We start from the raw sequence: 22,275 nt of genomic DNA, 5'->3' as shown, positions 1-22,275 counted from the left end.
ACTAATCTATTAACCCTTGTTTGAAAAATCGCTAGGCGCTAGTCGGGCGCTCGGCATGGGCCTAGCGATTAATCGGAAAATCGGATTAAAATCGGGGATTAATCGGGGATTAGTTTTAGGGTTATTTTAATATTTTTAAAATATATTATTCCAATATTGTAAAAATTTATGATTTTTATTAAAATTTGAACACAAGTTATTGTAAAACATCACAAACTCCCTATTCAAATGATTGAATAACAAAAATAAAAAGTTTTTTTATACTTGCAATCTAAAAAATAATCGGGGTATATAAGATTAGGTGAAAAATAATCGGATTAGGCGGAAAGTAATCGGATTAGGCGGAGAATAATCGGGTTACTGATTTTTTAGGGGATTAGTCATTAATCGAGGCGGATAGGGTGGATCTAGCGATTAAGCGGAGAGTAATCGGGGCTAGACGGTAATTTTTAGAACGGGGCTATTAACTAATGTATAATGGAATGAGGCAAAAAGCAAAAAATTGGCATTTAGAGAATGTTCGTTTAGAGTAATTAATTACACTCATCAAGAGAAACAGTGATGGGGACGTCCCTCTCAATTCCCTCCACATTCAAAATCTAATTCCAACCACAAACTTATATTTCCATCTAATCCTCCATTTTTTTCCCCTCACTATTTCTCTTCTTCCATACAATAAAATTCCACTAAAAAAAAAAATCCTTGAATACCAAATTTAACCAATCGAATTTTCAATCTTGCGTTCGTATACCTCTGACAAATGCCAGGAACTATACAAGTTTCAGGTAACAGAAAAAAAAGGAAGAAACTTTCGATTTCGGGCATTGTCCTATTAGCACATTAAGCACTAACTGAACTTTGTCTTGTTCGAATCCACAGTTCTGGGTCTTATTGATGTTCACACAGCTTCTTCAAACACTTCCATTAAAGGTATTAATGTTACTCTGTTCCTCAAATCTGTTTTAACTTGATAAAGTTCAAATTTTTAATTTACTTGTCTTCTTGTATTAGTTTCTATGGGGAAGCTAGAGTATCGAACTTCAGATTCAGGAGACTACATTTTGTAATTACTCTACTGATCCTTTTGAATTTCTAAAGTTTGGAACTTTTTGAGAAATTTTGACACTTTCTTGTTTCTTGGATTCAATGTGGCACAGTCCAGTTACGAGGCTCCGAGAAAATTTGATCGTTACCCTGTTAGATGTCAATGGAAACCAGATATTACAGAAAGGTGTGTTCTTTTTATAACTCTAGAGATCAAATTGGTGGTTTTATTAGATTTTTCTGAATTTGAGGGTTTTTGGAGGTAGAGATAGAGACAAGAATGATAATAGAGAATGGTTTCTTGGAAGAGAAACTTTCATTCAATGGCTATGGAAATGTACAATTGAAAATGGAGTTTGTTCTCAGTGAAGAAGATCGAAATCGCATACGTTTCCTGGTAAAACATATTCACTACCTTGTTCATTGAGCTCTAGAAGATTCCAATCTTGATGAATCCAATTGTGTTTTGATTTCTTTGAAAGAGACAATCGGCATTGCGAAAGAAGCACGAGGAGCTTGTTAATGGCAGTTCTTTTACCAAATCTAAAAGCATTGCTTCAGGTTAATCAATGAAAAGGAATAAGAATTTTTCATTTTTTGTTTATGTTGGTAAGTTGTGTTTCTAAATGTTTGTTTGTTTTTTTCCGGCCTTTCTTGCTCTTGATGTGATGAGAGATTTGTCTTCTTTAAGTTCAATGCATACCCGAGACATCGTCGCTGTTGCTAATAATCCAAACACAAATCTTGGTCTGTCTCAAGAAACCGAGCTTAAAGTAATGATTAGTAGTCATATTGATACAGTTTTGTTTATACAAAATTCAAAATATTTTGTCTTTGGTCACTGATTTTTCCACCTGATGTAGAATAATGCAGATAGAGATACGGTTTCGTCAAATCTTATAATATGGAAGCCTGAAGTAAAAGATAGAGTTGAGAAGACGAAAATTCATCTATCTTCATCAGATGTTTCTTCAAGCAAGAAGCTTCCGGAGGTTAAAAAAACTGCAAGTGTATCGTTAGTGAGGCAAGAAGATAAGGGTTTGAGCAAACCAAGCAAGAAACTCCATGAGGTTAAAACCCCGGAGAGAGTATTGTTAGTGAAACAAGAAGATAAGGGATTGAGCAAATCAAGCAAGAAGCTTACGGAGGCTAAAAACTCCGAGGGTGTATCGTTAGTGAAGCAAGAAGATCCAGCTTTGAGCAAACCGGAAAGAAATCCTAAACGGAAGTCAATGAGGCGGAGTATGTCAGATACAAGTTTGAACAATGTGCGGAAAATGATTAGCAACTTTGAGGTCAAAGTTACTCAGGTAATTTCAAAGGGTTTTGAGTATGAGTCTCTGTGATCAAGATGTTTTTCACAACGTTTTGACTAAGATTCTCTAGATCTTTTGACAGGATACCAAAGTTCGGACAGCGAAGATTCAAACTGGTTCTTGTAAAGATACGGAGGAGAAAACTAAGGCGCAACCACAAGCGGAAAGCACTGTGAATATAGAGAAACCGGAAGAAAGGAAGATCATAAGCTTTGAGAATATGGAGATGTCAGTGTGTAGAGATAAAAGAGATAGATGTGATGATTTAGTAATAGTTCCAGGAGATGAAAGGTCAATAGTTATAGAGGAGAAGAGTCTTGAACAGAGCATTAGAAGAAGTGACTTTTTAAGTACGCAAAGACGAAGTTCGGTGGTGAAAGTAAGGGATGATGAGAAGACACCACACAAATCTGTGTGTTTGAAAGATTCTCAAATTGAGAATGCACGAGGATCTCGTCTCTGGATATTTCCAGATGAGGCAAAAGATTTGTCTTGCGAAACAGATATAGGAACAAGACATTTGGATTTAGCAGAAGCAAATTTGTTACAAAAAAGGATAGAAGAGTCTACTAGGGACGACATCGGTGAGGTACAAAAGCAGTAGTCTTTGGCGGTTTTTACAATCTTTGTATGATATATTTCAAATTCTGCGTTTATCCGAAACATTTTCAGAGGGGATTCCGCTCCATAAACATCGCGAAAATAGATAGTAACAACAAGTGGAAGAACATAGAGCGATCGAAGAAACAAAAGTCGGAGAATTCTGCAGAGTCAGAAAGTTCAGGACGACCTGTTGGACAAGTGAGTTTATCAACCAACATGCTTCAAGGCTTATTGATTAATCGAAATCTTTTCATCATATTGCCGTAATTTGCAGGTGATGCGTGCGTTGATCGTGGCGGGTTTTGCAGGGTTAGTGTTTTTGACACGACAAAGAACTTAAACAGGTTTGTGTTTTGCATAAAAATGAAGCCTTTTTGAATTCTGTTTTGTTTCTTGTCACGGAAGGAACTAAGAGTAAAGTAGGTTTCTTGTGGTATAAGCTTTCCATGATATTTCCTTCCTTCTTTGATGCAGATGAGTTAAAGCTTCATTTGAGATCGTTTATATTGGATCAATTCTTTCAAAACCAGTCTCTTATACATGTATTATTGCACATAATAATAGTTTTCAATAATATGCTTATAGGCCATTATAAAAAATAAAGCTTTAAAGCCTACAAAGATTGATAAGACTTCTAAAAACAGTACTTCTAAAACCAGACTTCTAAATGTATTATTGCACATAACAGTTTTCAATCAATTAATTTTTTTTTTTTTAAATAGTTTTAAATTCAAGATTTAAGCTTGATGATTACACACAGTTGAAAAAATAGTCATGGTTAATGGTGCTTTTCTTTTCTTTTTCCAAATTCTTCTGGATGCCAAATTGATGAAACAGAAACATTTGTTAAATGTGAGACACACGCATACATACATAAAGGGTTTGTTCCAAAATTAGTAAAATGAATAAGGATCCTAGATTAAAAAAAAAAGTAAATTTAATTGGTCTGGTTACTGAGCCCAAATTCGTATATAAGCCCGGTCCATACTTATAAAGAGGCCCATTTAAATTTTGCTATTGATATTGCATGCCATCTATATCGTTTCTAGATTTTTATTTTCATTTTATCAAATATGTTCTTTAGCTTTGCAATGTGAAAATTTATCAATAATTTTAATTTTTTTTTTAGTTTATTAATATGACTATATGAGAGAAGATTTAAAAACCATAGTGTATATGCATGAGTCATAAAGAAACAGTCGAGCAAAGAGCAAAGACTATAGTCTAATACAGTAAATACTACCATGCTAAGGAAGATACAGAGCAGGCTATCAAGATATTAGGGCCACAAGCTCATTTTTTTTTTGGGCCTATTACACATTACTTTTTTGAAAAAGACTTGAAAAATAGAAAAAACTAAAATGGGGATTTGATCCCCTTGGAATTACAGCTCTCCGTCTTTGCTAGTGGAACCAATGAAACTTTCAGATAAAATGGCCGAATATCAAGTATATAATTTGGAGGCCACAAGCACATGCTTCATCTGCCTGTGTGAAGGGCCGGCTCTGGGAAGATAACATCTTTGTTCAAGCTTTACTTGCAGTCTAATACTCTCTTTTACACATATGAAAATAACATTCATACTGATACATAGACAAGAGTAATTCTTAGTCATATCTGGCGGTAGTTAGAACCGAAGTTCAATGCTATAAATAGTTTTTAAAAGAAATGATAACTTGATAATGATGAATTCATTCATTCAAAAAAAGAAAATGATGAATTCAACAACTAACTAGTCCGAAAGGTAAATTAATACATTCTCCTAAGAGACAGGCGCCATAATTATCCTTCTTTGTCTCTCTCGATCTAGGTCACATGTTGGAGTCTCATTCGACGTCTTTCTTTTTTCTTTTTTTTTACAAAAAGTCTCATTCGCAATTTCTACCATTATAACTTACAAATATTAATTCATATAATCTCCAAATGAAATCTATAAAAAGCTAACTCTTCAAGTTATCAAATTTTTTTGTGTATCAGTAGAAAACAGTTTGTGTAGAAATTTAGTCCCTACAAAACTAATACATCTAGGAAATAGCTTATATATAAACAAAATGATCTATTGGATAACTTGTATAAGAGAAACCAAACATATGTCGAAACAAAATCTAGATAGGATATTTTATTGGCATTAATTTTATCGACCACATGATTTTGGATCTTTGAAAAGATATATAGACTGTTGGTTTATTTTCGAGTAAAAATCAAATAATTTGAAACCTCATATATTTTAGTCATTGATAAGCATAGGACCCGCCTAAAGGGGTTGGGTGAAATGTCTTTGTAACTTAAAAGTGATTATTGGTGTATTGATATGATAACATCATATTTTGGTGGTTTTAGGTGAGGATTTTTCAAATTTCGTCTTTTTATTTTGTGGTTTTTGTTAAGTCATGAGTTTCTGACTTAAAAAAACAATTATTTATTAGTAGATTAAGTTTTTCTTATATCATTTGCGTCGACAAGCTCATAGCATAATCTTTACTACGTACGTAGGATGATATGACTTATTATTGTCGATTTAAAAACTTATGTTGAAAATACAAAATAATAATTTTTGTAAAACAAAATAATGTCTTACAACGATTTTTTTTGTAAAATATAGAAAGTATATATCAAAATCATTAATAATATAATACCTTGTCGTCCAGTTAGTTATTTTGGGTCATTACCAATAGTAGTGTCATTATTAGACAACTTGCACTAAATATAGAAATGTTTAAAATGTGAACTACTTTTTGTTTCTTTTTTCTTTTTCGCCAACAACAAAATTATAACAATTCTGAGAAAGACCCTTAGTTTTGTGTTAAAGTGGATTCAATGTTAAATATTATTGAGCTCTTGTGGATCCAATATCGGTTCTTAAAGTTATCTTTACACTATGTTTGAAACTCGTGTTTATTGTTTTATCATCAACAGAAGACTAAGATAAATGATACATATATATTCTAAATATCGCATTTAGAAATGTTGATCAAGCATTCTAAATTTTGAAAGCCAATACTATAAGTTATGATGTTAGAACTTAGAAGGAATAATAATTAAAAAAACGAATATTGAAAAATTTAATGAACTAGAAAACAACAAACTTCAAACAAGTTGTACTATATACAAAATTGTCTTAGAGCATGATTATCAAGAGTTTCTTAACAATGACTCTTAGGAATAATGGCTCTTAACTAAGACACCTTTCTTAGTATTTTACATGCTTATCATTAATTTTTGATCTAAGATTTTGTTAAGAACTCTTTAAGAGCACACCATTAATAGTGGTCTTACCCGTTCTATTGTAAGAAACTTTCTTTTTAAAAGTATAATAGGAATATTGAAACTTTTATGAGCGCTAGAAACATACCCTAAATATAATAGTTTTGCCGAGATAAATCATAAATTTACAGAAATAAGTATGGATCCAAGAAAAAAATCTCACACTGAAAAAACCAAAAAAATATTCAGGAAATTATCAAAGTAACTAACGTTGGATCAAAATCAAATTAGATAGGATCGATAATATATTATATATGTAAACATTTGAATTATACTAATGAAACTCATAACGTGTTATATATATTCACGTAACGCTAATAGGTCTAATATTCGATTCAGGAGATTGAATGGACGCAAGCTTCAGCTCAAGATCGAGTCCGCCACCGGAGTTACCCGACCCGGATACTGTCACTTTCGGATCTGGATATCCAAGACGAGGATTGAGTAATCCTTGTTTCCAAACAACCTTTGAGGTCGACCCAATATGATCATTACATATACTCTTAATAGTACTATTTTCTTCAACATTGCCGGCCGAAACCTGTTGAATATATAAATTTGACAATTCAAAATCATTTTTCACCATCTGATTCAGCAAGAAATTATATGTTCATATATATATATATATATATATATATTTAATATACAATAAAGCTTAGATTAAATTTAAAATCTTGACTTTTTGGTTTATAAAATTCCGATATTTTAAGTGCTAAACAACTTGGGAATTTTTTTTTTTTAAAACGACATAAAAATTCTGTTTGAACTTTTGAAGATGTGACTTTTGTTGGATATATATTTTCTTTGAAAAACATTTTGATTTTTTAATATAAAAGTTTCATACAAAGAGTTTAAATTCTTTTTTTCATGCATGTATAGAGAAAAGATTGGAACTTGCCATATCAAAGAGGCTGGTGCGGCGTCTCTTGTGATGGAGAGTGGTGGTTTGCCGGAGAAAGTACTTTTGAGCATGACTTGCCACTTGTGTCGGGGATTTTGTGACGACGTAGTTTCTAGAGATTCCTCTCCAATCTCCTTTTCCAAGCTTCTCTAATCCAACTAGAAACGTCCGGTGCTCTTCCTCCGTCCATGGAACCCCTAATTACACAAAATAAATAAATATTATTTTTTGAGAAAAACTGAACAAAATCCAAGCCTAAAGATCGCGTTAACACATCATTTTCTTGCCACTCTAAATCATCATATATATAGATATAGCGGTTGCATGCTTTAGGAAATGTTCCGACTTGGCAAGACTCTAGACGTACGTGTACAACCTTTATGTCAAAACCAATCACACCGATGACCAATTTAACATATTTTGATCTCCGATCCAAATCAATTATGGACCTAAGATCCGGAACGTTTTGATTACTGAAAAAGGTTATTATCCTATTGTGAAAATAAAAAAACTCGAAGATTGGCGTAATAAGTCAAAGTTGTAACCTTTTTTACGATCGGGTGTTTTGTGGGCGAGACCATCGGAGAGATAACCGGCGAAAGAAGAGGAAGAGGAGGAACATGCCGGCAAGCAATCCATGCTGAAGCTTTTCTTCATTGCAGCAGCCAAAATCGACGGAGGAGGAGGAGGCGGCGGAGAAGAGCTTGTGGTGTCTAGATGAACACCAAAGAGCCTAATTACTCTTGTATGGTAAGAAGAACATGTTCTTGAGTTATGTCCTACGTTTCCACAGTGTGAGCATCTTCTGCCCATTGCAATGAATGAGAAAGAGAAGGAGGGACAGAGAGATAGAGAAAGAGAGATGATGTTGATGAATGATGATGAAGAGAGATTTTGGGGTTTATGTAAAATGGTGGAGAGCACAGAGAAATAAGATGATTGGATAAACCAAGTTTTATTTATTGGAGGGTTTTATAATTTAAATGATGTTGTCCAAGTTGGTGTTTTCTACTTTTAGCCAATCAGAAAACGAGCTTACGTATAAAAAACAAAAGAGGAAAATATGTCTTTATAAGTGGAAATTTATCACTAATATGGACTATAAAATGTTGATTCTAATCTAATTAATTTGTCTCACAAATATGAAAATCTTCATATATCTTTTACATAGTCTACATTTTTTTTTCCTCTCGTATAATGCTTTATAGAATCTGTGATTTGAAGAGAGAATGAGGTAGCCATAACAATAATGGAATCTATATGTATTAAATAATAATTAAATTAAGGATATCCTTTTGCAAAAGAAATATAGATATATGGTTGAGAGAGAGAGGACTTGGATCCTCCAATAGTTTTGGGGAGGTGGGTAGTTGGATGACCTAATAAAACTGTGGAAAATAAATATAACAAAAATATAGTTTACAATTTTGTAAAATATAGAAACAAACAACAAAGGGGTCTTGTTTACATGAACAAAGACAAGTCTTATTTATTTCTTATGTTTTGTTTGATATAAATAATGATATAATTTGGATCTTATAATGTTTTCAATATATTAGTTTGGACGGAAGAGTCATCATATACATATTTTTATTTAAAGATTGCCTGATTTGCTCAAATACATTGTAATCGATAATGTTATTAATTACTAGACAAAGCACTACCCAACATGCATTTAACTATTAATTGTTTATGGTTAAAATTGGTAAAAATCAATATGGAGATTATATAGGGCTTGATTGGTTCTCCCGCTAGCACCCTCCTAGCGGTTGCTAGCGGTCGGTTGTGGTTGTTAGCGGTTGGTACCAATCATAGAAACTGCTCCGTACCGCTTCAAGCCGTTCGAAATCGCTGAATTTCAAAAGCTCTTTCCCGCAAGCGTTTGCGGTTACGGGCGGTAGCGGTTGGATTTTTTTTAAAAAAATATCAAACGTTTACTTATAATTATTATAAAATATATTAATTCTATATATATCTTTCATCTTTGTATCACGTTCTCATCAGAAACCCTAACCAATATTCTAAAACCTTATTTTCTTAATGTCTTCCACCCAAACTGATGAAAATCAAGAACCAAACGTAAGTATCATATATCCTTTTATTCATTCATCACCTCATGTGTAATTCTTTGAATATTTTTTATGGCATCGTTTTTTTCTTTTCATTATGTATTGCTTCGCTTTTTGATTGAATATATGTTTCGATGTGTTTTCTCAAATAGAAAATCACTTGCTTTTTTATTGAATTCAACGTTATTTATAGTTTGTCCCATTACTTGATGCAATTTTTGGTGTTAACCCAGCATAAAGGACTATCTTATTACAAAATTACTTTATTTTTGAATAAATATTTAGTATTTTATTTATGGTTTTAATTATTAAGCATGTTCAATTTTTCTAATATTATCATAATAATATATTGGTGTTTTTATTTCTTTTTTTGTAATATTTTTTATTTTTTTGGTCATTTTTTATTTAACTGCTACCGCACCCGCTGGTTTACCAGTCATAAAACTCCCGCAAACGCATCCATTTTCAAACGCTAAACCAGTCATTCAAAACGCTTGGTAACGCTTGAAACCGTAACCGCTCGTTTCCGTAAACTCCCGCAACCGCAACCGCAACCGCAACCGCTGCGTTTAAACTAGTCAGGCCCTATATTGCTAAGTTCGGAATGAAGAGCAAGCAATGATGAGGATTCATATTTTTGATCATATAAAACAATATATATATATATATATATATATATAGTATGAATATATAATGGGGTACTCATCATATAAATTAAAGTTATATAACTTTAGAGTCGTATTATACGATCATTTCTAATTTGAATACTTAATGGGGATCCTGTTGATTCTATCCCACATAGGCACATACATATAATAATATGTTATGATGGGCTAGTCATGTTGATGTACTATGATAATCTATTTATGTTGATTCTGTCTTCTTCTACATACATAAAGATAATTTATGCGACTGGGATTCATTTTTAAGATTCAACATTAATAATCTACATTAATGTTGATTCATATGAGGACAATGATGTGGGGTTTCATATTTCATCACATAAATAATATATTATTGTTGATTTGATCCTACCAACATATATAATATGGATACTCAATTCTGGTCCAATGAAGTTTGTTTTTAGTGAGGTAGGTCAAAATTTTTTTAAAAGATTTACTACAAATAATCTAAAGATGTTGCTCACAATATCAAAATATTTTCGAGGAAAAAAAACTATCAAATTAGAACATTATGCAAATGCACTTCATCCACAATAACAGCACACAACACATTCTTGTGGTCGGTCTCTAAATCAAATTTTTTTGTACATACTTTTTAAACTAATTCAAACAATTTTGTTGATTTCTTGCTAGTTCTTTCGCTGGAAAACATCGATAAAACTCTCCCTCTCTCGTCTACCTTACCTGTTTTTTTCAAAAAAGCATTCCGAGGTTTTGTGACCATTCTTCTTGCAAAACTCGCACCATTTTTTGCTCCCGGAAACTTCTTCATCACTTTTAAACCTAAGCTTCTATTTGTCTGCCCACAAGATCTCAACAACCTCAATGCTTGTAAGGTCACTTGACGAGCGAATGATTGATAGAGACTCATGAAACCTTAAGGGAAACTTTAGAAAGCCTTTTATCAAAAAAAAAAAAAAAAAAAAAAAAACCGTAAGGGAAACTTCTGAAAAATCTTAAATATGATTTTATCATCAGGAATGTTGCTTCAAAAGAACTTTAACTGGTTCAAGCTCCATCACTTTCCCAATAAACTCATTAACACTTTCTTCTTACGTTATAACATTCTCATACATCATCCAAAGAGAACCCTTTTTCAGATTCAGAATCTTTCAGTTTCTCCAAATTATGCCTTCAAAAAGTTCCCATGCATGCTTCGACGAAGTATCTCTTGCTATCCGGAAACAGATCATGTTTTTTAACCGACATTGAAGCATCTAAAACATCTTTATGTCTCTTAACTAATTCTTCTTCCATAGGCTGATCCAAGTTTTCCCTCTCCCACATATCACGGGACATGAATACGTCTTCAGTTTGACAATCTCATAGTCATCCCCATTAAACACCAGAAACACCAGTTGCATCTGCATGACTGCATTAATTTGAGCCTCCATATCTATATGGTTCTTTCTTGTTCTGGCTGTTTCTGAATTAGCTCGTGATCCCTCCGTTAGAAATCTCAATTTAGAAGAGACAAATGAAGATGAAGTAAAAAATTACACACACCTTCTCTTCACAAAAGAAACAAACCCTAAACCCTAAAAAGCCAAATTTTTCAATTTCATGAAAATCTTCAAAAAGGGATCAAATTTCAACAAGATCAGAAGAGACCAAGCCCCAAAAATATATTCAATTTGTTTTTAATTTTTCGTTTTAACAAGCAAAACTAAGATTTCTAGTAAACAATGGCGCTATAATTGGAGAATGTCAAGAACTTAAAAGATCTGTGTTGCAACAGCAATAACCGGAGATACAATCTTGAGTTTGTGTCGGTACGAAACCGATACTAGCTACTCTGTTTTTCTCTGTTCTAAGAGGAGACAAAAATATAAGTCTCTGTTTTGTGTAAGACGTCTCACAATTACCAAAAATTGAAGTCCACAATTTATGCAAAGAATAATTTTATAGATGAATTAATCAGTTTCAAGAAAACTAAACAAAGCACCAGAAACCAAAACCAGAAACCAAAACCAGAACCAAAACCAAAACCAAAACCAAACAAAAACAAGTCATCTTCTCATAACAACTACTTTTTCTTCAAGTTATGTTTCTTCATAGATTCGATCACTTTTGTCATCTCATCCTCCTGATTCTCATAAGACTGGGAGTGTACTAACATCTGATCTTGCTGCTGCATTAACGTCATCATTTGTTTCTGCATCTGCATTAGCATCTTTTGATTCTGTTGCACCAACGAAAACACTTCTCTTTGTCTCTCCATCATCGCCACTTGGCATTGAGTAATCTCATTCAAAGAGTATAATATTTCAGCTTCTCCTTGAAAACTTTCTTCCACATTAATACTCTCAATGACCGATTCTTCAAAAGACTCTTGATCAGGTCTCATATTGTATTCATGAACAAGCAAGCAATCGATAAGGACACTAATAGAAAGTTTTTCTGCAACCTCCACTAAGACTTTATCGAATCTTGGAGGCAAAGAGGAAAGAATCTTCTTCACCAATACTTTATCTTCGACCTTCCACCCGCAAGACTTCATACGAAACACAAGCTCCAATAGTTTTTCAGTAAATTCATGAATCGTTTCCGCATCGCTCATTGTCATGTTGTTGTACTCTTTCTTCAGATCAACTAGCTTTCTAGCTTGAAATATAGGACCACCTACCGATCTCACCATTAAAAGGTCCCATGCTTCTTTTGATGATGTAGCATAAGCTATCCATGAAAAAACCTCAATGCTTAATCCACTTTGGATAATGGAAAGCGCGTTCACATCTTTCCATTCCATCCATTGTTTCCACAAGATTGAATAGTTTTCAGCGGCCGCAGCGGATGACGATGCATCATAACTTACTCCTTCGAATACATAAGACGGTGAAGGTACCTGCAACGGTTCTTGTTGAGTACCAGTCTCCACAACATCCCATAGATCATAAATTTTGAAAAGTGTTTTCATTTGGAGACTCCAATTCTCATAATTATTTCCATCAAACACAGGAACAAGAACCATCGATCCCATAATAATACTTACGTAGTTCAACGAGAACAATGATCTCTCACAGGGTAACTAGTATCACGTGAATCAAAATTATCTAGAAGGATTATGTCTTATATTATTGTGAAGAGATTACCATTGTATATATACATGGCTCGATTATACACATTCCTAATAAAAGAAGATACAAGATAACTCTAAATATATGTGAAGATTTATCCTAATCCTGATAATATCTACACACAAAAATATATTTTGTTTTGATTGGTTTACGTATTTAAGAAAATTATTAAAGTAATAAAGAAAATATAACTGTTGATATTTATTTGATTGCTTTGTTTGGATGGATTATATTTTAGTTTTATAATATAAAATAAATCGGATTGTTTTATTGTCAATCTCGTTTGACCTCTTCTCGTTATATATCCCAATAATTATCACTTTATTTTAAAATTTATCCCAATGAAAACAAAATATAAAGATATCCCAATAATTATCACTTTTATGATTTTTTTTTGTTGCACTTTCTCTTTATTATTTATATTGATTTTCTTGGATTCACATATACTAAAAGGCTAAAACTAACAAAACTTGACTAGCAAGGTAGTCGGCTACTATTACAAACACATGTATCAAGTTAACAACTTCTATGTTTTTTTTCTTGTCGTCACAGAGATTCCTCTGTTTCAGATGCAGAGTTAAATAAAATTTCAATAGACTTATACTAACACTTTCAACTTAATTATGATTTACATTCATGTTAACTACATTGAATATTTAAGTTCACATCAAAAGTAACAATTTTTGAGAGTTGAAACAAACATTCTATGGATAATACTGGCGTTGAATTACAAGCTGACATGAAGTTGAAGCCTTAGATAAAGATTTTAACTCCTTCACGATTTTTCGATCCTTCTTCTGGTGGTGGCGGGGACGGAAGCGGCTGGAGGAGAAATATCGAGAGATCTTAGCCGTGTTTAGACGAAGAGCGTTTCCCAAAATGTACACAGCAATTTCTTTATCTTCCGGTCTTCCTGCATAGCCTCGCCACTCAAGAGTTTCAAGATGGAAGGTCAAGCACTCAGGAACAGAATTCGGTTTAGGAACAAATCTCGGTTGATCCCTGACAGAACACGAAGGTTTCTGTGGAAACATTAAGGCATCTGAGTTAGGTAAAGAACATACAAATGAAAACTATTTAAGCTAATGTAAAACCGCGACGACATTTTGATTTACCTCGTTGAGCTTGAGAGCTTGTAGATTAGGGGAATGTTTGAGCAAACTCAGAATTTGATTCTCCTGAAGTCCGTTGTGCATATGCAGCTCAAGATAAAGAAGCCGGTGGAAGATTCTATCGGTAAGAACTATATCCTGCATGCCGGTAAAAAGAAAATACATATCTTCAAAGAGAGCCAAAGAGAAATAAAAGGATTGCGAGAAGAAAGATAAAAACTAAGATTTACCATTGAAGAGAAAAATTCAATCGAAAGACGTTCAACAGAAGTGAGACACCTCAGAAGGTTATTAATTTCATATGGATTTACTTCAACATGTGCCTCAACTAACTTAGGCATATCCTCAAAAAACTTAAACCAACCATAGCGAGCCGCGATTTTTAAGTATATCAAAGAAGGAACACTTATTTCAAATAACGTCCTGCTATATGACTCTTCACATATAGATAATCTCTGTAAGGAAGGGACAAATATGGTGAACGAAGGAAGACATTCATAGCGAACTCTATCTATGAAGAGATATAGATCTTCAAGAACAGGACAAACTGATAAAAGTCTTCTGAAAGATTCTTGGCAAGAGTATTTCACGCGTGTGAGGTGCAAAGTTTTCAAGGACCGGAAACAAACCGGCGGGGAAAAAACATCCACAAGAACCTTGTCTTGGAGTTTCATCACGACAAGTGTCTGGCAGACATTAAGATTCCTTGGGAAGCTGATACGACTCCAACTATAAGAAGTGATTGTGAGCTCATGAAGAATAGATTGAATATTTGATAACAGACGGTCTATATCATTAGATTTTTTCATAAGTTTGAGATTCAAACTCGTAAGAACCCGAGCTTCATGTGATGGCAAGAAGCTGCAACAAACTTCGTCAAATCTAAGGGAGCCAAGATTGCGACAAGAGTCTTCATCAAGATCAAGTGTTGGCATCATCTTCCACACAAACTTCCATCGTTTAGATAATAAGCTTGTGGAGATGGCATCGCTTGTAGGAATGAATGAGAGTATTCGTAAAAGCAAATCATCAGGTAAGTCACTAATCCTATCCGAATATGAAAACTCTTCACTTCCCAATCTTGGAGCATTCATCGCTCAATCGTTAGAGAAGTTAAACCCTAGTTGTTGTATTCTTTTAATCTTCCACTCTTATATATATAATAAGATATGCTAGTTAACATTAATATATATACTTTATAGATATTTTAATTACTATTTTGTTAATCTTTAATGAAGTTTCAGAAAAAAAAAGGAAAAAGTAAAATATACATTTTTTTTTTAAATATACATTATGTTCCATCTTAATATTATGTTACTCACATAGGAATGCATAATTCCTCTGTTCCACCGACTCTGTTTCTCTGAATAATTTCTTTTTCTTTATGCGTGTGTAATCAAAGAGTTTTGAATTTACTGTTAGTGTTACCACCTCCTAGAAAATACCATTTTTGGTAAGTTTAGCAATGATATCACCACTATGACATCATGCAAATTACAACATAATTTCTTCATATTAATTATAAAGCTTAAACCATGCAATACGATTTTGCTATTTGCGAGGGATTTGATGACCATTAGATGAATCTTAATTATTCACAAGATCCAAAATTGCATAATTTCATGATGGGAGAGAATGAAATAAGTAAAGTAGAGCTTAATCTATGCCTAAAACAAGTTTTTAAATTTTAATTATTGTATAATGTAGACACCAAAAGTTCAAAATACTTCATAATTTTGCAGACATTTACTCCTAAAATCAAGAATTCGTTCTACCTCAGACTCTACTATAAATAAACCTTATTTGAGATCATTGTAAATACAAGTTCACAAGAAAAAGTAACTCTAAACTCTCAAAGTATATATTTTTTTCTCTGCAATGGCTCAAAAAAACTCAATTCTTGTAGCTATTATTTTCTTTGGCTTGATAATCATGTCTTCATCGGCTAATCATATATCACATTCAAATAAGAAAGAAAACAAGGCGACGGTGATGAAAGAAGAAGATCCACAAGAATTGGCCAGTCACGTCAATGATGTAATAATCTTCCGATGTTTATTTAGATCAATAACAGATAATTCATTGTTTTACTTTCTAACCTTCATATGTAGCAATTAAACAAAGAACAGAAACTCCTCTGTTCCAGAGTTAAGGAAAGTCAAACGCTAATGAAATTTTTTAGTTTTTTACCAAGAGAGAAAAGTTTAATAATCTAATGCAAATTCAGATTCGAATAATAAAATTATCTCTTGCTAAAGTTGAAATAATACAAGATCAAGATGTGACCCATTACTAGGAGAGAGTTCTAAAATTTAACTAAAAGCTGACACATGTTTGAAGCTTTAGACATAGATTCCAACTCCTTAATCATCATCAGATCATTCTCTGTGCCCCTTGAATGCAGAGATATTGTAGCATTCTTCAAACAACGAGCGTTTTTCAGAACGTAAACCGCAGCTTCTGTCTCTTCAATTGTTCCTGCGTAGCCTATCCATTGAAAAGTCTCGAGATGGAAGCTCAAGCATTCAGGAACAGAGCTCGGTCCAGAGACTGAAGACGGTTGATCCTCGACAGTATAGTTGGGATGTGTCTGAGAAACATAAAAGGCATTGTATTAGATCAATTCAAAGCTCTAAAAACAGATTACTATGAAGGGGATGTTGTGAGAGTTTACGTGGTTGAGCTTGAGAGATTGTAGCTTAGGTAAATCTTTCAAAAAACTCAGAAGTAGATTTGACCGAAAGTTGTCGTAAATGTCTAATTCCAGATGAAGAAGTTGCTTGGAGATGAATCTATCATTAAGGTGAAAAACCTGCAAGCGAGAAAACAAAGTTAAAAAGCAAATGTTATCTTCAAAGAAAAACAAAAACCAAACTTGCGAGAGAAGAAAGATGTTGTTACCATTGAAGGATATAAATCTAGCGAAAGATGCTCAACCGAAGTAAGAGCTTTAGAAAGCTTCTCATTCTTTGACAGATTAACTTTAACACTTGCCTCCACCAACTTATCCATATCTTCAATAAAACTGAAAACACCTACGCGATCGAAGATATTTAAGTACTTCAAAGAAGGAGCAGTAATCTCGAGTATGGCTTCATCGTTAGAATAATAGCATTGTTCTTTATTGTAGGTTAATCTCTGTAGAGAAGGGACTGATATGGTGAACAAAAAACGGCCGACACTGCAAAGTCTTTGGAGGAAGAGGTCTTCAAGAACAGGACAGGCTGATAAAAGTTTGGAAAAAGATTCTTCATTCTTGAAATTCACACATTTGAGGTACAAACTCTTCAAAGACTGGAAACAAACCGGAGAATCAACAACATCAAGAGTAATATTGCCTTGGAGTTTCAAGACAACTAATGTTTGGAAGACATCAAGGTTGTTTGGGAAACTGATAGTACTGTAATAACAAGGATAATCAGTAGATTTGATTGACATCTCAAGGAGTGTGGAACGTATGTTTGGAAATATGAGAGAATCTAAAGAATCAGATTGGTTCCTAAGTTTGAGATTTAGGGTTTTGAGAAGTGGAGCTTCATGTAAGGACAAGGATCTGCCACAAAATTGGTCAAATCCAAGAGAACCAATATTGGGACAAAGGTTTTCATTGTATACAAGCCTTGGCAACATCTTCCACACAGATTTCCATCGTTTAGACAATAAACTTGTGGACATTGCATCGCTTACCGGGATTGATGAGAGTATTCGAAAAAGCAAATCGTTAGGTAACTGGCTGATCCTATCAGGATATGTAACCTCTTCCATCGCTAAATCGTTAGATCTGAAGGAGGAATATAAAAACCCTAATTTTTGGCTGAAGAGTAGAGGAATAGGCTACTCATTGGATTAGAAGGAGAAGAGATATGAAACCCTGGTTTTTGTTAATGGTTTTATTCTTTTTTTTTTTCATAAAGATAAGTTTCAATTTATTAGAAGGAATATTTCTTTCTTCATTTGTAATTTCATCATTTTTAAATATATTGGCAAAAAAATATGACACCAATTTTTGATAATGGTAGAATAAGAAAATTAGTGGAAAGATCTCATCTTAATTACTTCTCTTTGCTTTGTGTTAAAAACTACAGATTTGTTTCCATTTTTATTTTATTTTTGTTGAAAAAAAGAGATCTGTTTTCTGACAGAGATTTACATTCAATTAATCTCTGTAAAGTTTCAACCTTCAACATTTTTTTATCTTTGGTTAACCTGAAGATGCCCTAACTATCCCAATGCATGAGAGACTTAAATCGCAAGGCATCTCCGACAAATATCTTCTCAGAACCGATGTCAAATACGGAACAATACAGAGTAAGAAAACCCAAGAAGAATCATCTAGAAAATCAAAAGGCATAACTTTAAAAATCAGAAACTTCCAGTTCCAGATATAGAGACAAGTTGATATCTTTACTATGGACCTTGTGAAAAAAGTAAAACCATAACTATATAAGACGCCTGCAATCCAAAACCAAATAATTCAATGATCAGAACATTAGATAGATTCCATCAAATCTTTTTGAAAAAAAATCGGACAAATGACAAAAATCATCTTAAAAGTGGAAATGTTACAAACTGACATTGCACCTTCAGATTCAAATCAAACTTTAGTTTTCAGTGAGAGCTAAAACAAATTTTCTTTTTCTTGCTAAGAAAAAAAAAACAACAAATTTTCTAGGAAAAGTTGTCGAGTCGAATTACAAGCTGACATGAAGTTGAAGCCTTAGAGATAGATTTCAACTCCTTAATCGTCATCAGATCATTCTCTCCACCTCGAGGACCTTCTGAATATATATAGATCGAAGCGGTTTTTAAATGACGAGCGTTTTGCAGAATGTAAACCGCGACTTCTTTCTCTTCCTCTGTTCCTTCATAGCCTCTCCATTGAAGAGTTTCAAGATGGAAGGACAAACATTCAGGGACTGAGCTCGGTGCAGAGACTGAAGGTGGTTGATCCTCGATCTCTCGGGTATGACTCAAACGTTTCTGAGAAACATAAAAGGCATTTTAAGCTCTTGAAACAGATTACTAAGAAGGGAAAGTGCAACATTTTTCAATACCTTGTGAAGCTTGAGAACTTGTAGTTTAGGGGAATGTTTGAGAAAATGCAGAAGCAGATTACACGGAATTTTGTTGTACATATGTAGTTTCAAACGAAGAAGTCGATGAGAAATTCTATCCGCAAGAAGCGGAACCTGCACGACACAATAAATCATATAGTTACCGAAAGCATATAAATGCCAACTTCCAAATAAAACAAGAACGAGAAGGGTTTTTAGTTTTTACCATTGAAGCATATAAATGTATTGAAAGAAATTCTACTGAGATAAGCAATCTGAGAAACTTGTCAGTTTGAAAACGATTATCTTCAAGAGCAAGTCATCTGGTAACGAACTGATCTTGTTCGTTTCCATTAAACTCATGGCCAAGAGATGATATTGATATAGAGAGAAAAACATACTAAAAAGACTGAGATATTTTTGTATGAACGTGACTTAGGGTTTAATTTAAAGGACTCTCTACTTTTTGTATCCGGAATTTAAAATATACTAATTTATAATTTTTTAACAAAGATATGACAAATTTGAATATATTGGCAGAACAATAAAAGGCTCTGTTTGAACTTTTGAACCATGATCAATAATCCAGACAAAAGCCAATAAGTGTCCAAGATACAGAGCAACTATATAAGAAGCTTCTGATAAAAATCCAAAGTCTAACAGCTTTTAAATCTTTGGTAAAGAGATAACCACATTGTAAGCTCACATGCTCTTGATTTCCTTGAAGCAATTTCCAATTCTTCAAACATCTGATGTTTCTGCACCAACTTATCCGAGTCAGGGTAAATAGTTGCAGTCTCTAGTCTCCTCGCGTTCTTCAAAATATAAACCGCCACTTCTTTCTCTACTTCTGTTCCTGCATAGTCCCTCCACTCTAAGGTTTTGAGATGGTACAACAAACATTCGGGAACACTATTCGGCTGAATCCAACAAACCTTATGATCCTCGCACATCAAATGGTTCTGCAATCAATGGTAAAAGTGCATTAGACTTTTAAACTGGAAACCAAACATGATTGATAAAATTTGGGTTATAGAAGAAAGTACCATCGCAAGCTTGAGAACTTGTAGTTTAGGGGAATGTTGGAGCGCACTCGTAAGGATATTCGTCCAGTCACTTTCACATAAACATAGCTCCAAACTCACAAGCTGAGATAAAACGGTGCCAGTAGGATAAGGATACTGCATGTAACACAACACATGCAAAAAAGAAGGCAAGCAAAAGTTTCAGAATTTTTCGTTACCAAGAAAGATCGAAAGAGAGCAAGAAAATTACCTCTATAGGTAAGCATAGAGAAAGACGTTTGACACGGGTAAAAGACTGTAGAACCTTGGCTTGGCAGGACACAGATAAGAGATTTGCCTCAACAAGTTTAGGCATATTACCTATCAAGTTAAGTTGACCAAAGTAGTCCACAATGGTGAACTGCTTCAAACAATGGTAATGTACCACAAACAAATCATTCTCAGTTTCCAAGTCTTGCAATGTATTCCTAATGGAAAAACTCTCAAGGGAAGGCACATTAATAGTAAAAGTCGCCACACTGTCATCGTGACAAGTTTCTACAACCAAATCTTCAAGAACAGGGGAATTTGATACAAGCCTAACGAAAGATTCTTCATCTGCATACTTCACAAACAAAAGGCGCAACGTCTTGAGGGATTGAAAGCTAATCTGAGAAGGAACTTCCAAAAAAATCACCTTTTTGAGTTCCAAAGTCTCGAGTGTTTCACATCTAAATAGCCTACTCGGCAACCTTATAAGCCCATATTCATAACAAAAACCTATCGTCAGATCACGCACGAAACGATCAACTGCAATTCTAACCCATAAATCAATCTCGGAAGCGCTACATCCCGAAGCACGGTTGAGATGAAAACATTCTAGAACAGGCGCCTTATGCAATAACAAAGTCCCATAAACAAACTGTGACAAATTTATGCAATGATTCTCATTAGTCTTTGGAGTCTCATCCTCATCTTCCCTCTCCTCTGGGTAATCACCAAAGATAAGTCTTGGCACCAATGTCCAAAGAGACTTCCATCGTTTAGACAAAATGCTCATGGCCACGGCATCTCTTGTTTCGACTAATGACAGTATCTTGATGAGCAAATCATCAGACAATTGACTTATCCTGTCCATATGTTGTAATTACAAGCACAAAGAACTCCCCCAAAGCTTAAGTTTCTTTTTACAACCTTTCACTTGTCAATACCGTAATCTCGAACTCAAAGAAGAAAAGATGAAGACTTTACCACCTGATTTTAACCTGGAAGCAAGATGAATACGAAAGGATTGTAAAATCTCAAAAGGGTATCGGTTTCTCAAGCAAAATCAATTCTTTCAGGGATTGAGGAAAAAAATAAGTAGCAACTGAAGAAGAAGAGTGATAATCTATAGAATCGGAGAAGGTAAAAGTTTAAAAGTTGAAACAGAGACATACCAGTGTAAATGTAACTTCTCCTCTCACCGCTTCATCATTTGAGAACTGAGATAAACCCTAAATTCTAAATTAGTTTGCTCCAATGTCTTTTTTTTTTTTTTTTTTGCCAGTGCTCCAATGTCTTAAACTAACGATAAAGTGGAGAATTGGGTCTTATGGGTCAGTGAAATTATATACTTTTTTTACTTTTATTTTATTTGGGAAAACGGTATATTTCCCCACGAGAAGTATCACATCATAACAGATAGAGCCCAAACTATAACCGTGAGCTACTTATCCCCGAAAAAGCAGTTCTATATCTATTTCTCCCTGAAACAAAAATTCAATATCTAAATCTCCTCTAAGTAATAGTTCTAGATCTATAAACCCACAAGACTTGGTTTTATCGGTTTACTATTTATTTAATCGATTTTTTAAGAAACTAAACCCAATTATAACCAAAGAAAACCAGATTTCAAAATTAAATATGAATTATTTTTTTGGTAAAAAAATAAATAAATTATTATTATTTATTTTTATAAAAACACTTCCTCTTTTCTTCCTTCTTCCTTCTTCCTTCATCTTTGGACTCTGATTTGCTTCACCAGCAACAAAATACGATTTGTGTTTCAAATTCAATTATGAACCCAAATTCTAAATTCAATTATGAATCCAATTTAAATCGATTTAGAGAACTATGTTTATCTGTATCATAAAAATGTCAAAATTA

The 22,275-nt window shown here is 33.6% G+C and overlaps 5 protein-coding genes across 11 annotated transcripts; 1 reads left to right on the top strand and 4 right to left on the bottom strand.

The window, feature by feature from the left end:
- The first annotated feature begins 627 nt into the window (after positions 1–627).
- Positions 628–6,700, top strand: LOC9300560. 5 transcript variants are annotated; one of them, XM_021033212.1, is made up of 12 exons: positions 628–785; positions 880–930; positions 1,012–1,063; positions 1,158–1,231; positions 1,311–1,441; positions 1,527–1,605; positions 1,720–1,817; positions 1,908–2,354; positions 2,443–2,949; positions 3,033–3,161; positions 3,238–3,307; positions 6,567–6,700. In XM_021033212.1, exons 1-11 carry the CDS (start codon positions 761–763, stop codon positions 3,301–3,303), a joined length of 1,659 nt encoding a protein of 552 aa, XP_020888871.1. In that variant the 5' UTR covers positions 628–760; the 3' UTR covers positions 3,304–3,307; positions 6,567–6,700. The 5 variants fall into 5 exon arrangements, with proteins under 5 accessions (XP_020888871.1, XP_002866168.1, XP_020888876.1 ...); XM_002866122.2 differs by lacking the exon at positions 6,567–6,700 and adding an exon at positions 3,438–3,662 and having other exon boundaries at positions 633–785; XM_021033217.1 differs by lacking the exon at positions 6,567–6,700 and adding an exon at positions 3,438–3,662 and having other exon boundaries at positions 659–785; positions 1,720–1,791; positions 1,918–2,354.
- Positions 6,313–8,131, bottom strand: LOC9300559 (transcription factor MYBS3). The gene is made up of 3 exons (XM_002864437.2): positions 7,674–8,131; positions 7,126–7,325; positions 6,313–6,768 (listed from the first exon to the last, which is right to left on the bottom strand). The coding sequence occupies exons 1-3, from the start codon at positions 7,939–7,941 to the stop codon at positions 6,532–6,534; spliced, it is 705 nt and encodes a 234-aa protein (XP_002864483.1). The 5' UTR covers positions 7,942–8,131; the 3' UTR covers positions 6,313–6,531.
- Positions 8,132–13,394: 5,263 nt separating this feature from the next.
- LOC9300558 (putative FBD-associated F-box protein At5g56820) lies at positions 13,395–15,273 on the bottom strand. Its single transcript, XM_002864436.2, has 3 exons — positions 14,300–15,273; positions 14,073–14,207; positions 13,395–13,979 (listed from the first exon to the last, which is right to left on the bottom strand). The coding sequence occupies exons 1-3, from the start codon at positions 15,161–15,163 to the stop codon at positions 13,662–13,664; spliced, it is 1,317 nt and encodes a 438-aa protein (XP_002864482.2). The 5' UTR covers positions 15,164–15,273; the 3' UTR covers positions 13,395–13,661.
- A 978-nt stretch (positions 15,274–16,251) lies between these two features.
- On the bottom strand, positions 16,252–18,000 carry LOC9300557 (putative F-box/FBD/LRR-repeat protein At5g56810). The gene is made up of 3 exons (XM_002864435.2): positions 16,971–18,000; positions 16,744–16,881; positions 16,252–16,659 (listed from the first exon to the last, which is right to left on the bottom strand). The coding sequence occupies exons 1-3, from the start codon at positions 17,832–17,834 to the stop codon at positions 16,375–16,377; spliced, it is 1,287 nt and encodes a 428-aa protein (XP_002864481.1). The 5' UTR covers positions 17,835–18,000; the 3' UTR covers positions 16,252–16,374.
- Positions 18,001–19,639: 1,639 nt separating this feature from the next.
- LOC110225936 (F-box/FBD/LRR-repeat protein At5g56420-like) lies at positions 19,640–21,690 on the bottom strand. Of its 3 annotated transcripts, XM_021016335.1 has the most exons (5): positions 21,567–21,690; positions 20,399–21,392; positions 20,170–20,304; positions 20,059–20,085; positions 19,640–19,979 (listed from the first exon to the last, which is right to left on the bottom strand). In XM_021016335.1, the coding sequence occupies exons 2-5, from the start codon at positions 21,263–21,265 to the stop codon at positions 19,968–19,970; spliced, it is 1,041 nt and encodes a 346-aa protein (XP_020871994.1). In that variant the 5' UTR covers positions 21,266–21,392; positions 21,567–21,690; the 3' UTR covers positions 19,640–19,967. The 3 variants fall into 3 exon arrangements, with proteins under 3 accessions (XP_020871994.1, XP_020871993.1, XP_020871992.1); XM_021016334.1 differs by having other exon boundaries at positions 19,640–20,085; positions 20,170–20,271; XM_021016333.1 differs by having other exon boundaries at positions 19,640–20,085; positions 21,567–21,689.
- Positions 21,691–22,275: the final 585 nt, after the last annotated feature.

This window comes from Arabidopsis lyrata (genome assembly GCF_000004255.2).
Source record: "Arabidopsis lyrata subsp. lyrata unplaced genomic scaffold ARALYscaffold_8, whole genome shotgun sequence".
Classification (NCBI taxonomy): Eukaryota; Viridiplantae; Streptophyta; class Magnoliopsida; order Brassicales; family Brassicaceae; genus Arabidopsis; species Arabidopsis lyrata.
This window is presented reverse-complemented; position numbering and strand designations above follow the sequence as displayed.